Source organism: Bombina bombina, chromosome 11 (genome assembly GCF_027579735.1).
Source record: "Bombina bombina isolate aBomBom1 chromosome 11, aBomBom1.pri, whole genome shotgun sequence".
In the NCBI taxonomy this organism is placed as follows: Eukaryota; Metazoa; Chordata; class Amphibia; order Anura; family Bombinatoridae; genus Bombina; species Bombina bombina.
In genome coordinates, this window is record NC_069509.1 from 47619611 (window position 1) to 47634329 (window position 14719).

Below are 14719 nucleotides of genomic sequence, written 5' to 3' on the forward strand. Positions count from 1 at the left end.
GCCGTTTTATAATTGTTATACATTTGCAAGAACAGTAGGTGGCAGCAGTGTTTCCTGTAGTACTGCTCCAGAAATGTGCAAACTAGGTATAAAGATATTTATTTAAGAAAGAATTTCATGAGAATATATTAAATTTGATAATAAAAGTATATTGAATTGCTGTCTGAATCACATGGGTTTCATGTCCCTTTAACCTGTTTTTGTTGCTGTAAGAAGTGTGTGTGTGATATGTGTAGTGTTAGTGTAGCATGTGTATGAGTAGTCTGACCTCATATATACTGAATCAGAACCGTTTTTGCTGATAATTTACTCTTGGTCTGGTTAATTCACAACTTGCCTGCAGGTGGAGCTGTTTAGTTCCTTGTTTGTGAATTATCTTTTATGGTCCAGTCGCAACATTTTTTTTTTTTTTTTTTTGCAACCCTTTTGGATTACTTCATAGTCAAGTCATAATAAAATTATGCAAAAGTTCCCCCTCTTCCATTTCATAAAAGTTAATCAATAGAGCTGATTGCATAGGCAATTAGCACATCTGGGCAAGTATCCCTGCTTGTCTTTAACCAGAAAAACTTCATATACACTGTTACCAATGCACCAGAGCATTCTGGGTAAGATATGCAAATTAGATATGCAACATCTCAGGCTATATATATATATATATATATATATATATATATATATATATATATATATATATATATATATGTGTGTATACACACACACACATACAGAGGACAGATGGTAGGATGGGAATACATATCATGTCCTTGAGTTGCTAACATATACAACAAAGCATAGTAGCATTAACATTGTCACTAATAGGAGAAACTGATATTTTCATATGATGTTACAGTTGTTGCCGAAACTTCAAAATATCACTTACACTTATCACTAGTTCAGCCTTTCGTGTAAACTCAGTCTTCCTGTCTACAGACACTAGTGCAACGTAGCTGGCTTTATGAGAGAACCATTCCACTAGGAAAACTATTGGCTCAGTGGCTTGTTATATGGTGAGCTATCACCTAGGAGCTGCCTCTTGTAGCCCAATTGTGCTTTTCACAGAGGAGAACTTTCCTGAAGTATATCAGTCTGATCCCGCCTAGTGAGGTCAGTCCAGCCCTGGAATACCAGGCAATCCTCCCCTCCCAGACGATTGTTTAGTCCCTCTGTGAGTCAGTGAGGTGCAGCTATATACCACTAGGCACTTTGAGCAAGGAGTCTACGTCTGGTTTCCCCCATATTATAATAAAAATATACACAGAGGGAGAACTTCTTAACCAGGGACTGTAGGCTTCACAAGACACAGGAGAGGAGGGTTTTGTGTTAGACCATGCTTATCAGTCCTTTAAGTAACGTTACTTAGTAATATATGCATCATTTCCTGTTTTACCTTACAGATTTGGTTGCTACATTTATAGTTTGGTACAAATACCGGTGATTGCGATTAGTCTGAATGAAGAGCCAGGGTCTGTATCACTGAGGCTGGAAAAAGCTAGGCTGGATTTCACAGAACAAAGTATTTATAATCAAGAAGTTGTGTCCCCTGTCGATACCGTCTTGCCTATGTCTGACGTGTATTTTTAGGTTCAAGTTGCTGAGTCAAGAGGAGGGTGAATACTTTAATGTCCCTGTGCCACCTGAAGGAGAGGAAGGCAATGAAGAACTTCGGCAAAAGTTTGAGGTAAGCCGTCTATTTTCAGCCTGCAGTTGATGACGCAACATGTCTTTATGTAGTTTTGGAATTATTGTGCAATATGTGCTGCTGAAAAAAATATTGAACTGCTTTTTCTGACTGAGGAATAATATATCCAACAGAAAATTATTATTAATGCAACAGTAAAAAAAATAAAAAATCTTATCAATTCCTTAAAGGGACAGTCTACACCTTAGTCATATTAATGTCTTACCCTAGATTAAGCTGCAAATAGCCTCCTGCATCCTTTCTATATCATGCAGCAGGAACGGAAAAAAAGGTATTTGACAATGAATATTGTTCCTGGTCACTTTGAAATGGCTGCCAAGCTCCACCCAGTGATGGCATCACAATCTGGGCTGCATATGGCATCCAATCACAAAAGGCTCACTAGTTGGATTCAACAGACTGTCAATGCTATTTAGCAGAGTGCCTAGATGCAGCACAGATTGTGATGTCATCAGTAGGCGGAGCTTGGGAGCCATTTCAAAGTGGCCAGAAACCATTTTTATTTTAAAATAACTTATTTTTCGTTCTGATGCATGGTATAGAAAAGGTGCAGGAAGCTATTTGCAGCTTAATCTAAGGTAAGGCTTTAAGATGACTAAGATGTAGACTGTCCCTTTAAACCTAAGATTTTTTTCTTTAATAATTCAGATAAAGTGTACCAAAAAAAAATCCCTTTTAGTTTTTTAGAAATGGCTTTGAACCCTAGAGGATACAATTTTCTTTAAGTAGATGCTAAAATTGCGATTTTTATATTTTTTTATTTTTAATATAAAATGTTACTTTTTTATCTATTTTTTTTCTTGCGCTCCTTTAAGGACTAACAGTTGTGAGGTTTAGCACATTTATTCACAGTATTCATATAAACCAGAGTGCAGCGGCTTTTTGTGCTGCGTTCCATATAGATCTGTATATCAGAACCCACTCATTTGAGTCACCTACAATGTATTAGAGGTCACAGGCCAATAACTAGATAACAGCTGGCAACAGCTTGTCATTTTCTGCTCTCTAATGAGCTGATTTGTTTCTGACTTGTCAAAAACGTCTCATCAGTAAAACTAAGGGCCCTCAGCTGTTTCTGTGGTGCACACAAGCTGGACATTCAATCTGAATGTCGGAACTAATCGCAAAAACACATAATCTGATCTTCATGCTTTTTGTCCTTAACCTGGTTGTCCCAATCTAATCTATTGCAAATTCCATCTAAATGGCCGTTGTCCTTGTGGATAAATGTCCAGTCTTGTTTAGCTCCATCTTATGGTTTGGTGACTGCACATAATACCATCTTGTACCCACTTGTAACATGCTGCGCTTGGATAGAACTGTTTGAACTTGGCCCCTTAAATATCAGACTGGGATATGCCGTAAACTACCCTCGCTTTGTTTGTGCAATATATTGACTCCTGACTAGGCTTCTGACTTGCTCATGTCTTAGCTGGACCCCACAAAAAAAAAATATCACTTTTACTACAAGATTAAATGCAGCCTCATTCATTTCTACAAGAAATCTTTTCTCATGAGAACTGGATTCCGGACAACATCCCACTCAATATCCGTTAAATGGTCATTTAACCTTTAAAGGGACCTTAAACACTATAATAAACGCATGAAATAAATATGTATTTAAAGCAAAGATAAGCATAATATGCAGATTTATTGTGTTCTAAATTACATTGGTTGTTTAAATATTGAACAAATAACTGTAACGTAATAGGAGCTGCCATGTTGTAACATAGGTTACCTTCTCTGCTGAGGCCAATGAGAGGCAGTTATGAATGAGAGACAAGAGTGTGCAGCCAATGACTGTGTAGAATATAGCAGTGTGAAGTCTGGAGTCTGCACGTCCATTTTTAACAGGAAAGCACTGAATTTTTAGAATTAAATTACAGTAAAAGGGAACAAAAACAATTAAAGTATATCACAAAGTTGTTGTTTTTTACTACAATAATATCATATTTTAAATTACAGTCTGAAAATGTTGTGTCCCACTCCTTTTAAATATTATATATATATATATATATATATATATATATATATATATATATATATATATATATATATATATATATATATATATATATATTTAAAATATTTAAAGGAAGTGGGACACAACATTTACAGATTTAAAATATATTATTAGGTGTAGAACAAAAACAACAACTTTGTCATATACTTTAATTGTTTTTGTTCCCTTTTACTGTAATGTAATATTGAAAATTGTCTGTTAATTGTGAGGATTAACTCATAACCCCCCTTTGCACATTTGTTAAAAATATCTTTGAGCATTTTCAGTGTTATATCTATTTTTGAAAGGCTGACAAGGCTGGTGAACCAGCCAATCAGAAGCCTTACAGTTGTAACCATAGCGAGCTCATGGTGCGTTGCCTTGGAAGATTCTTCTAAAAAAATAAATAAATATTAATTTCTTTCCATAAGGCAGGGAGAGTCTACGACTTCATTCGTTACTGTTGGGAAATACAACACCTGGCCACCAGAACGAGGCAGAGACACCCCAGCCAATGTCTTAAATATTCCTCCCACTTCCCCTATCCTCCCTGTCATTCTTTGCCTTTCGTCACTAGAGGAGGATGGCAGAGAAGTGTCAGAAGATTTGGATAGTTCTGTAATGGGTATGTTCCCTTCAAGAGAGGACTGGAGTTTTAAGTAATCATATAAACCTCTCAGTGAGAGTATTGATGAAAGAGTCTGGAGATGCAGGGAAAGTTTTTCTGCGAAACCATCCAGATTGTTAGCTAACAGCTCCTGAGCAATCAGTGTTGACGAGTTTCACTGCTTGCTAATTCCCAAGGATGAGTTAACCTCTGTAGCATCAGAGGGTGAACTTTCTGAGTCAGAGACGTCTGTTACTAAGTCTCCTCTGGCAGAGGAACCCTCCTTTAGATTCAAAATTGAACATTTGCGTTTTTTACTGTCTACACTAGAGGTTCCAGAGGCTAAGCTACCTGAGGAACCTAAGATCCCTAAGTTAGACAGGGTCTACGAAAACAGTAAGGTCCCACAGACTTTTTCTGTACCAGTTCGTATGGCGAACATTAGTAGTAACAAATGGCAACTTTTAAGAAATTGTTCCCAGTCCCTGACTCTCAAATAGAATTGTGAGGTTTCATACCTAAGGTGGATGGCGCCATTTCGACGCTAGCTAAGCATACTTCTATCCCCCTTGAGGATAGTTCATCCTTTAGAGAGCCTATGGACAAGAAGTTGAAAATTTTCCTGAGGAGAATGTTCCAACACACGGGATTTTTATTCCAACATGCGGCAGCAGTAGCCGCAGTGGTGTGACTCTATGTCTGAACTTATTGAGGTGGAATCTGTCCTTGAGGATATTCCGGAGAAAATGAAGGCATTAAGAATTACGAACTCCACGTTGCTGATGAATATCTTGAACTTTGGGCAATATTCAATACCCTGAAGGCTTGGTACCTTCTGGGTTCGTCCCAGTTTATCAGATTCAAATCGGACAATATAACTTCTGTAGCCTACATCAACCATCAGGGAGGAATGAGGAGTTCCTTAGTGATGAGAGAGGTTTCTCAGATACTGGAATTGGGCGGAGATCTACAACTGTATGCTGTCAGCGATCCACATTCCGGGTGTGGACAACTGGGAAGCAGACTTCCTCAGCAGGCAATCTTTTCACCCGGGGGAATGGTCTCTCCACCCGAGGTATTTGCAGAGATATGCTCCAGATGGGGATGCCTGAGATAGACCTCATGGCCTCCCGTCTAAATGCCAACTACCCAGGTACAGGTCGAGATCGAGGGATCCTCAAGCATAACTAATAGATGCTTTAGCGGTTTCCTAGAGGTTCAGACTCGTATATCTATTTCCTCCATTACCTCTTCTCCCCCGTGTGGTGGCTCGAGTCAAGCAGGAGTGAGCACCAGTGATTCTAATTGCTCCATCCTGGCCACGAAGGACTTGGTTCGCGGATCTGGTGGGGATGTCCTCATCTCCTCCATGGAGGTTACCCTGTCGCAGGGACCTGCTTCTACAGGGTCCCTTCCTACATCAAATTTAAATTCTCTGAGACTGACTGAGTGGAGATTGAACGCTTAGTCTTAGCCAAGAGAGGTTTCTCTGAGAGTGTTATTGACACTTTGATTTAAGCTCGTAAGCCGGTTACTCAAGGCATCTACCATAAGGTGTGGCGGACTTATCTGCACCGGTGTGAAGAGCGTGGTTTTTCTTGGCATAAGGTTAAGGTTGCCAGAATTTTGCCAGGACGGACTGGAGGAGGGTCTATCTGCTAATTCCCTGAAGGGACAGCTATCAGCCCTGTCTGTGTTGCTGCACAAGAGATTAGCTGAGCTTCCGGATGTGCAGTCCTTTGTTACGGCCCTGACTAGGATCAGGCCTGTGTTTAGAAGGGTGGCTCTGCCTTGGAGTCTCAACCTTGTTCTTCATGTGTTGCAGCAGGCTCCGTTTGAGCCAATGCATTCTGTTGACATTAACCTGTTATCCTGGAAGGTTCTGTTTCTGTTGGCCATTGCATCTGCTCGAAGGGTCTCAGAGATTTCTGCCTTGCAGTGTGATCCCCCTTACCTTGTTTTTCACGCCGATAAGGCGGTTTTACGTACTAAGTTAGGTTTCCTTCCTAAGGTGGTGTCAGATCTTAACATTAATCCGGATATTGTTGTTCCTTCCTTGTGTCCTAATCCTTCCTCGGTGATGGAACATTTGTTTCACAATCTAGATGTGGTTCGTGCCTTGAAATTTTACCTTCAGGCTACTAAGGAGTTCAGACAGTCTTCATCTTTGTTATCTATGCAGGTAAACGTAGGGGTGAGAAGACCACTATGTCTTCCTTGTCTTTCTGGTTGAGGAGTGTCATCCGCCTAGCTTATGAGACAGCGGGACAACAGCCTCATTCCACTAGAGCAGTAGCTTCTTCCTGGGCTTTTAAGAATGAGGCCTCTATGTAGCAAATTTGTAAGGCGGCTACCTGGTCCTCCTTACATACTTTTTCTAAATTTTAGACGTTTGATGTATTTTCTTCGGCTGAAGCAGCTTTTGGGAGAAAGGTTTTGCAGGCTCTGGTGCCCTCAGATTAGGGTCCGCCTCCTTTTTGTTTCCTCCCATTATTCCTTCATTGTCCTCTGGAGCTTGTGTATGGTTTTCCTAACGGTAAGGAATTAAGTTGTGGACTCTCCCTGCCTTATGGAAAGAAAATAAAATTTATGCTTACCAGATAAATTCCTTTCTTTCCTGGCAGGGAGAGTCTACCACCCCGTCCATAGGATATTTTGTTTGGGCGGCTCCCTTTTTTAGACTTTCTTTTGGCACCTTTATACCCTGATGTTTCTCCTACTTTTCCTTGTTCCCTCGGCCGAATGACTGGGAGGGATATTTAAGCCTTTGGCTGGGGTGTCTTTGCCTCCTCCTGGTTGCCAGGTATTGTATTTCCCAAAAGTAAGGAATTAAGTTATGGACTTTCCCTGCCAGGAAAGAAAGGAATTTATCTGGTAAGCATACATTTTGATCATGTGCTTAAACATACCTTTATTTTGTGCTTAGTTCTACTAAAAAAAAAAAAACTCCGCCAACCACCGTAAAACATTATCATGAGTTTACATTTTCACCTCTTATCCAATAGCCTTGCTAGCCATACGACACAACGGTTGAGTGCCAAATGGCTAGCATTGCTTTTGGATAAGAAGGGGAAACCCTCATTTAAAAAAGGTGTTCATTTTTAGTAGAACTATGCACAAAATAAAGGTATGTTTAAGCACATGATCAAGTCAAAATCATGAATTAAGATCCTTTTATTTAGTCCATAGCTTCAGGCTAGTGTTTGAAAAACACTTAAATTGACCATCTCTTTAAAGAGGTTGTTGGCTTCTTCTTGTAGTACAAGCTATGAAAGGGACATCAAACCTATTCTTGATTCAGATATTTGGGGTTTCATATCCCTTAAAGCTGTGTTAATATTTTCATTGAGCCCCTCTCTCTTGTTTTTTCATAAATATCTTTAATAGCTCAACCTCCCACTTTATTGACCAACGTTTATAAGCAGACGTTGGCTTATTACTTTGTCTTTTGACAGCCAAAACTTTTAGGACACCCCCCCCCCCCCAATTGCCCATTTTTGCTTCAAGTACGCAAAGCTGCTTGTATTTTACTTGTGGATTTCAAAGCTCTGTCAGAAGTCATTGCGGATAAATATTTCATGCTGGTGAATGTGCTGCTTGGGACTCCTGTCCGAAACCTGTCAGATCTACGCTCAGCTCTCTCGTGCTCTTGTTTCAAATCCCCAGAACCATCGTTAGCAACAGCAGCAGCTCCCGGCAGCTTATTAGATGCGTTTTGAAGTTTCTTCTGCTTGGTCTGGAAATAAAATAGAAAAAAAAACTCGTCCTTGTTATTGGGAAGAAAAAAATTTAGCCGCTGAATGTACTGTAGTTCCTGGGCTCACTTGTAATCTAGCTCTTAATGTTTTTGCTGCCCCCATAGATTGTTACACGTGCACGCTCCTAAACGCCTATAAGCCTAGCTAAGTTTACTCTTTAACAAAGGATTCTAGGAGAACAAATAAACTTTGCAAATAGAAGTAAATTGAAAAGTTGTTTGAATATTTCATGCTCTGTCTGAATCATGAGCATTTAAAGGAACAGTAAATACAGTGAATTTGCAAAATCAACATATACAAGATAAAAAGACAATGCAATAGCACTTAGTCTGAACTTCAAATGAAAGTAGATTTTTTTTTCTGACAAATTTCTATATATTTCCACTCCTGTATCATGTGACAGCTATCAGCCAATCACAAATGCATATAATATATACTGTGAATTATTGCACATGCTCTGTAAGAGCTGGGGACTCAAAAAATATAAATATAAAATGACTGTGCACATTTTGTTAATGAAAGTAAATTGGAAAGTTGTTTAAAATTGCTGCTCTATCTGAATCATGAAAGTTTAATTTTAACTTCAGTGTCCCTTTAATTTTGAGTTTACTGTCCCTTTAAGGTGTGTATTTACTAATTAAACGTATAGGTACTTGAAAATCTATCTTGTTTTCCCCAAAACTACTGTCTTAAAGAGATACTAAACCCAATTTTTTTCTTTTATGATAGAACATCCAATTTTAAGGAATTTTCTAATTTGCTCCTATTATCAATTTTTCTTTGTTCTCTTGGTATCTTTATTTGAAAAAGCAGGAATGAAAGCTTTGGAGCCGGCCTATTTTTGGTTCAGCACCCTGGATAGCGCTTGCTGATTGGTGGGTACATTTAGCCACCAATCAGCAAGCGCTACCCAGGTGCTGAACCTAAAATGGGCTGGCTCCTAAGCTTTCATTATTGCTTTTTCAAATAAAGATACCAAGAGAACAAAGAAAAATTGATAATTGGAGTAAATTAGAATTAATTTTGACTAGACTATTCCTTGAAGTCTTAATGCCATATACATTTAAAATTACGAACACACATGTACAGTCTTCTCACAACAAATGACAGTATAGTATTTTTCTACCATTTTAACATCGGCTCAGTTAATGTGCATTGTCTAAATAGAGCGAGAGTGTTAAATATGTAACGCAGGTGACCTTGGATGAGGAAGCAGACATCCTTGCAATAACCAATTAGCTGTGGCTGCAATTGTGAGATTGCTTCCAAGCCCGTTATCTGCAGGAGCTGTGAGCGACAAACAAATTGAACTGCTGGAATCGAGCTAATGGAATTTCATGGCAGAGCAAGCCCTTTGCTGCCGCTTCAGCGCGGCGGAGCTTCTGAATGAGCAAGAGCAGGCCATTTTGTTCAAGATCTTACACTTTCCACTTACATTCTTTTGGAGACGATTACAGAAACTCTGCCGTGTTGCCAAATCTCCTTATCTGCCCTGAAGAAGGGTGCGTTTAGGGGTTTAGTATGTGACTATCAATGACCTTATTGGCCAAGAACTTATCAGAAAACTCTATTTAGCACTATTCAAAATCAAGCATTTTGTCAAATCCGCTTGATATATGGGCACCTGCTATTCAAATCACGCCAAATGTAAAAAATAACAGACCACTGCTTGAGGTGCATATAATGTTGCATGAAACAAGAGGTGCGTGCATTTTTCACGCCCAGATATATTGTAAGCATAATGTTTGACATTGCTATTCAAAAAAAATAAAACGCATGGGCTAATTTGTATCACAATACTTTACAAAAGTTCTACATCAGCTTGCTGGTTAAGTGCTAGATTACAAGTGGAGCACAAATTTATTTGCCCGTTTGCTGGTCCGTGATATTTAACCAGCCATTACAAGCATCTGGTTATTGCTATGGCAAGCTTGCGGTAGCAATTAGTGCTCAAAAAATTAACCAGAGGTCAGACCTAAGTGTCCCCCAAAATACAGTGTAGTGTGCCTTTTTAAAATAAAAAATATAAGCATCTTTTGTTTTTTTTTAAAAAACTGAATGAAGCAGTTTTTAGGGGTTAAAGTGAGCAGATCTGGGGTGTTAAAAAAAAAATGGCACTGAAAAGTGCCTTTACATTGCTGTCTATGGGGAACTGTGTGTAAATATATACCGGCCACTTTATTAGGTACACCTTGCTTGTACCAGGTTGGGCCCCCTTTTACCTTCAGAACTGCCTTACTTCTTTGTGGCATAGATTCAACAAGGAAACATTCCTCAGACATTTTGGTCCATATTGACATGATAGCATCACGCAGTTGCTGCAGATTTGTCGGCTGCACATCCATGATGCGAATCTCCCGTTCCACCACATCCCAAAGGTGCTCTATTGGATTGAGATCTGGTGACTGTGGAGGCCATTGGAGTACCAGTTTGAGATGATTTGAGCTTTGTGACTTGGTGCATTATCCTTCTGGGGGTAGCCATCAGAAGATGGGCACACTGTAGTCATAAAGGGATGGACATGGTCAGCAACAATACTAAAGTAGGCCATGGCGTTTAAACAATGCTCAATTGATACTAAGGGGCCCAAAGTGTGCCAAGAAAATATCCCCTACAACATTACACCACCTCCAGCCTGTACCGTTGATATAAGGCAGGATGGATCCACGCTGTCATGTTGTTTACGCCAAATTCTGACCCTACCATCTGAATGTCGCAGCTGAAATCGAGACTCATCAGACCAGGCAACGTTTTTCCAATCTTCTATTTTCCCATTTTGGTGAGCCTGTGCAAGTTGTAGCCTCAGGTTCCTGTTCTTAGCTGACAGGAGAGGCACCCGGTGTGGTCTTCTGCTGTTGTAGCCCATCTGCTTCAAGGTTCGATGTGTTGTGCATTCAGACATAGTATTCTGCATACCTTGGTTGTAACGAGTGGTTATTTGAGTTACTGTTGCCTTTCTATCATATCGAACCTGTCTGCCCATTCCCCTCTGACCTCTTGATCAACAAGGCATTTTCTTGAACACAACTGCCGCTCACTGGATTTTTTCTCTTTTTCAGACCATTTTCCATAAACCCTAGATATGGTTGTGAATGAAAATCCCAGTAGATCAGAAGTTTTTGAAATACTCAGACCAGCCCGTCTGGCACCAACAACCATGCCACGTTCAAAGTCACTTAAATCCCCATTCTTCCCCATTCTGATGCTCGGTTTGAACTTCAACAAGTCATCTTCACCACGTCTAGATGCCTAAATGCTTTGAGTTGCTGCCATGTGATTGGCTGATTAGCAATTTGTGTTACCAAGCAATTGAACAGCTGTACCTAATAAAGTGGCCGGTGAGTGTATGTATATGATGATGTATATACACATATAAAACACATAAATATATATGTATATATTTATATACATTGTAACAAGAACCTTTGGTAACCACTGTATTCTAGGGTTTAAATGCAATAGAGGACAATGCAGTTAAAGTTTTCAAAACTTTATTTTCTTCCAAAATAGCAAGGTGACTTTAACAGCAGCATACAGTTTATTCACAGGTAAGGCAAAAGGAACAGATTCAGTCTTTGCACAAGCTTCCAAAACAGCAAATCTCTGTCTGCATTGTCTGCAGCAATACAAATGTCCTTTACAGAATGTAACAGCAAACAGAGATCCAGCAAAACGTTTAGTACATCATATTTTTCACAACATATCAGGCCTCCTGCCTGGCTGTAATCTACTTAGCTAGAGAAATGCTTCCCTTTTAAACCCTAGGAGCAGTAATCATGAGCCACACCAGAGTTTAATTGTCTTTAACAGCTGTAAGGTATTCACAACTAAAAAAACACTAATCACTTCCCTGGGGTTTCTTAGCAAAATGGTAAAGTGAAATGTATTAAACTTGGTCTAATATATACTCCCTCTATCACCAAACCAGACTTTCTGTCACAACATTTATATTTAACCTTTGCTGCCCATTGCTGTGCGAATTACCACCTTTGCTGAGCTAGGTTTTCATGCCATTGGAGCCTATAGAAGCACGTTCTCATTAGCGCAAAGCTTCCCAGCAATTTGCGTGCGCTGCTATATAGTGGATAGCAAATATTGCCCTCGCATAAGCGATATTTTGTGCTCCAATCATAATCTAGCCCTAAATCGGTTGTATGCTATGGGAAAAGAACAGCCAAGAGACGCACATAGAAGTGTCCTTGTGTGTTTTATAGCGCTGAGTTCACATCCGAGAACCACTCTGCAGCAATTACATATAACCGTAGTTAAAAGGTGCAATTTCCCATATTTGTTTTTTAAACATTTGTAACTAACCTGCTTAAATGACAAAATATAAACGTTCACGTGGTTTACAAGCAAATGCAAACAATGTGCGTGGCTTTCAAGCAAATATACAAATATGCAGACTTTTTAATGACAGTAACATTTTGGCCTTCCTAAAAGTGTATCGATGACCACTAAGCTATAGAGCACTATGTGTGTAAATGAAAGAAAATGATACTATACTTATTTTGTTTTGACCCTATTTGTGTAAAAGGAGATATAAGGAAAATAAGATCTTCTCGTGTTCCAAACCAATGATTTTCTGCCCTTTCTATTTAACACTGATATCTCTTTATATGTGGGCTGATAAAACTGCGGAACAAGTTGTCTCTGGCAGCTGGTGTGAAATACAACTTTGGAAAATTACATATACCTGGGGATTTCTAATCCAATAACTGTCATTGTTGTCGGGAAAATTGCGCTTTTGGTAGTGATGCTGCACAGACTAACATTGTAATTTCCTAACGGTATGAGCAGGGCGTAGTAGCTATTAACGTGACGTGTAGCATATTGTGTGCTATTGAATGGTCCATGTAACTGATCTCTCATTGATGGTTGTTTCTCTTACAGAGAGCGAAAATTGGACCCGGTTCTAAAGCGGCAGAAGAAAAGGCGGCAAATCCTGTACCGAAAATTGACAACAATGGGAACCGGGACAGAGTCAGAGTGACAGATTTTAATTTCTTGAAAGTGCTGGGCAAAGGGAGCTTTGGAAAGGTGGGTACATGTGGCTTCTCCTATGGTCTTACATTGATAAAGATTAATACTTAAAGGGATATGATGGCCAAATGTTGAAGCACTTGAAACTGATAGCTATAAAAAGCTGACTAGAAAATGTCACCTGAACATCTCTATGTAAAAAATGAAGATATTTTACCTCAAAATTTCCTAAATATTCACACCCCACTGTAAAGAGGCTTTAAGCAGCCAATCACAATGCTAGTCCCAGGACTTGAAAGGGAGTGTGCGTCTGGCATGTGCAGGCGCACAGCCATGTTATTTCCCTATTCAGGTTAAGGAAATTTATTATGAAGTCTCACGAGATTTCAGTAAAACTGCTGATGCTGATTGGCAATTCTTTTTGCCCCCCCCCCCCCCCCCAACGTGCAGCTGGACAGCAGCTGAAATATAATTGTTCACAAAGCACTTACTTTGGTGAGAAATTGTGAGGTAAAATATCTTCCTTTTTTACCTAAAGATGCTCAGGTGATATTTTCATGTCAGCTTTTTACAGTTATGCTGCATCAGTTTCAAGTAATTTAGCCCATGAGTGTTATGTCCCTTTAATATTATAAAGATTTATTAAAGGGACAAACAACCCATATTTTTATTTTTACAGATAATGGGCCAGATTACAAGTGGAGCGTAAACATTTGCACTTGAATGATAAGAACACCATCTAATAAAAATTATTCTTAAAAAAATATGCACACAAAAGTTATAAAGGGTCAAATATATAAAGTCTCAGGTGCTAGAGAGAGAAAAAAGGCAGCCAAAGGGCTTAAACCTAGAGATACATACTTATACATCTATAAAGATGGATGTGTATGTGTATATATATATAATGTGTGTATGTGTACATATGTATTTATATGTGTATATACAGTTGTGCTCATAAGTTTACATACCCTGGCAGAACTCATGGTTAGTGTTTGGCTGAAGCCATTTATTATCAATCAACTGTGTTTACTTTTTTTAAATCATAATGACAACAGAAACTACCCAAATAACCCTGATCAAAAGTTTACATACCCTGGTGATTTTGGCCTGATAACATGCACAAAAGTTGACACAAAGGGGTTTGAATGGCTATTAAAGGTAACCATCCTCACCTGTGATCTTGATCTGTTTTCTTGTAATTAGTGTGTGTGTATAAAAGGTCAATGAGTTTCTGGACTCCTGACAGACCCTTGCATCTTTCATTCAGTGCTGCACTGACTATTCTGGATTCTGAGTCATGGGGAAAGCAAAAGAATTGTCAAAGGATCTGTGGGAAAAGGTAGTTGAATTGTATAAAACAGGAAAGGGATATAAAAAGATATATATCATCAAACCATGGTCAGGTAGACCAACTGAAATTTCAGTCACAACTGCCAGGAAAATTGTTCGGGATGCAAAGACAAACCCACAAATAACTTCAGGTGAAATACAGAACATGTGGTGTGGCTGTTTCAAGATGCACAATAAGGAGGCACTTGAAGAAAGATGGGCTGCATGGTCGAGTCGCCAGAAGAAAGTCATTACTTCACAAATGCCACAAAGTATCCCACTTACAATACGCCAAACAGAACCGAGACAAGCCTCAAACCTTCTGGCACAAAGTCATT

The 14719-nt window shown here is 39.2% G+C and overlaps 1 protein-coding gene across 1 annotated transcript in view; it reads left to right on the top strand.

The window, feature by feature from the left end:
- Positions 1 to 14719, top strand: part of PRKCB (protein kinase C beta) — a 440365-nt gene that overhangs the window by 324709 nt on the left and 100937 nt on the right. Inside the window, 2 exon segments of the mRNA XM_053694189.1 lie at positions 1585 to 1681; positions 12963 to 13109. Coding sequence (XP_053550164.1) covers positions 1585 to 1681; positions 12963 to 13109 — 244 coding nt within the window.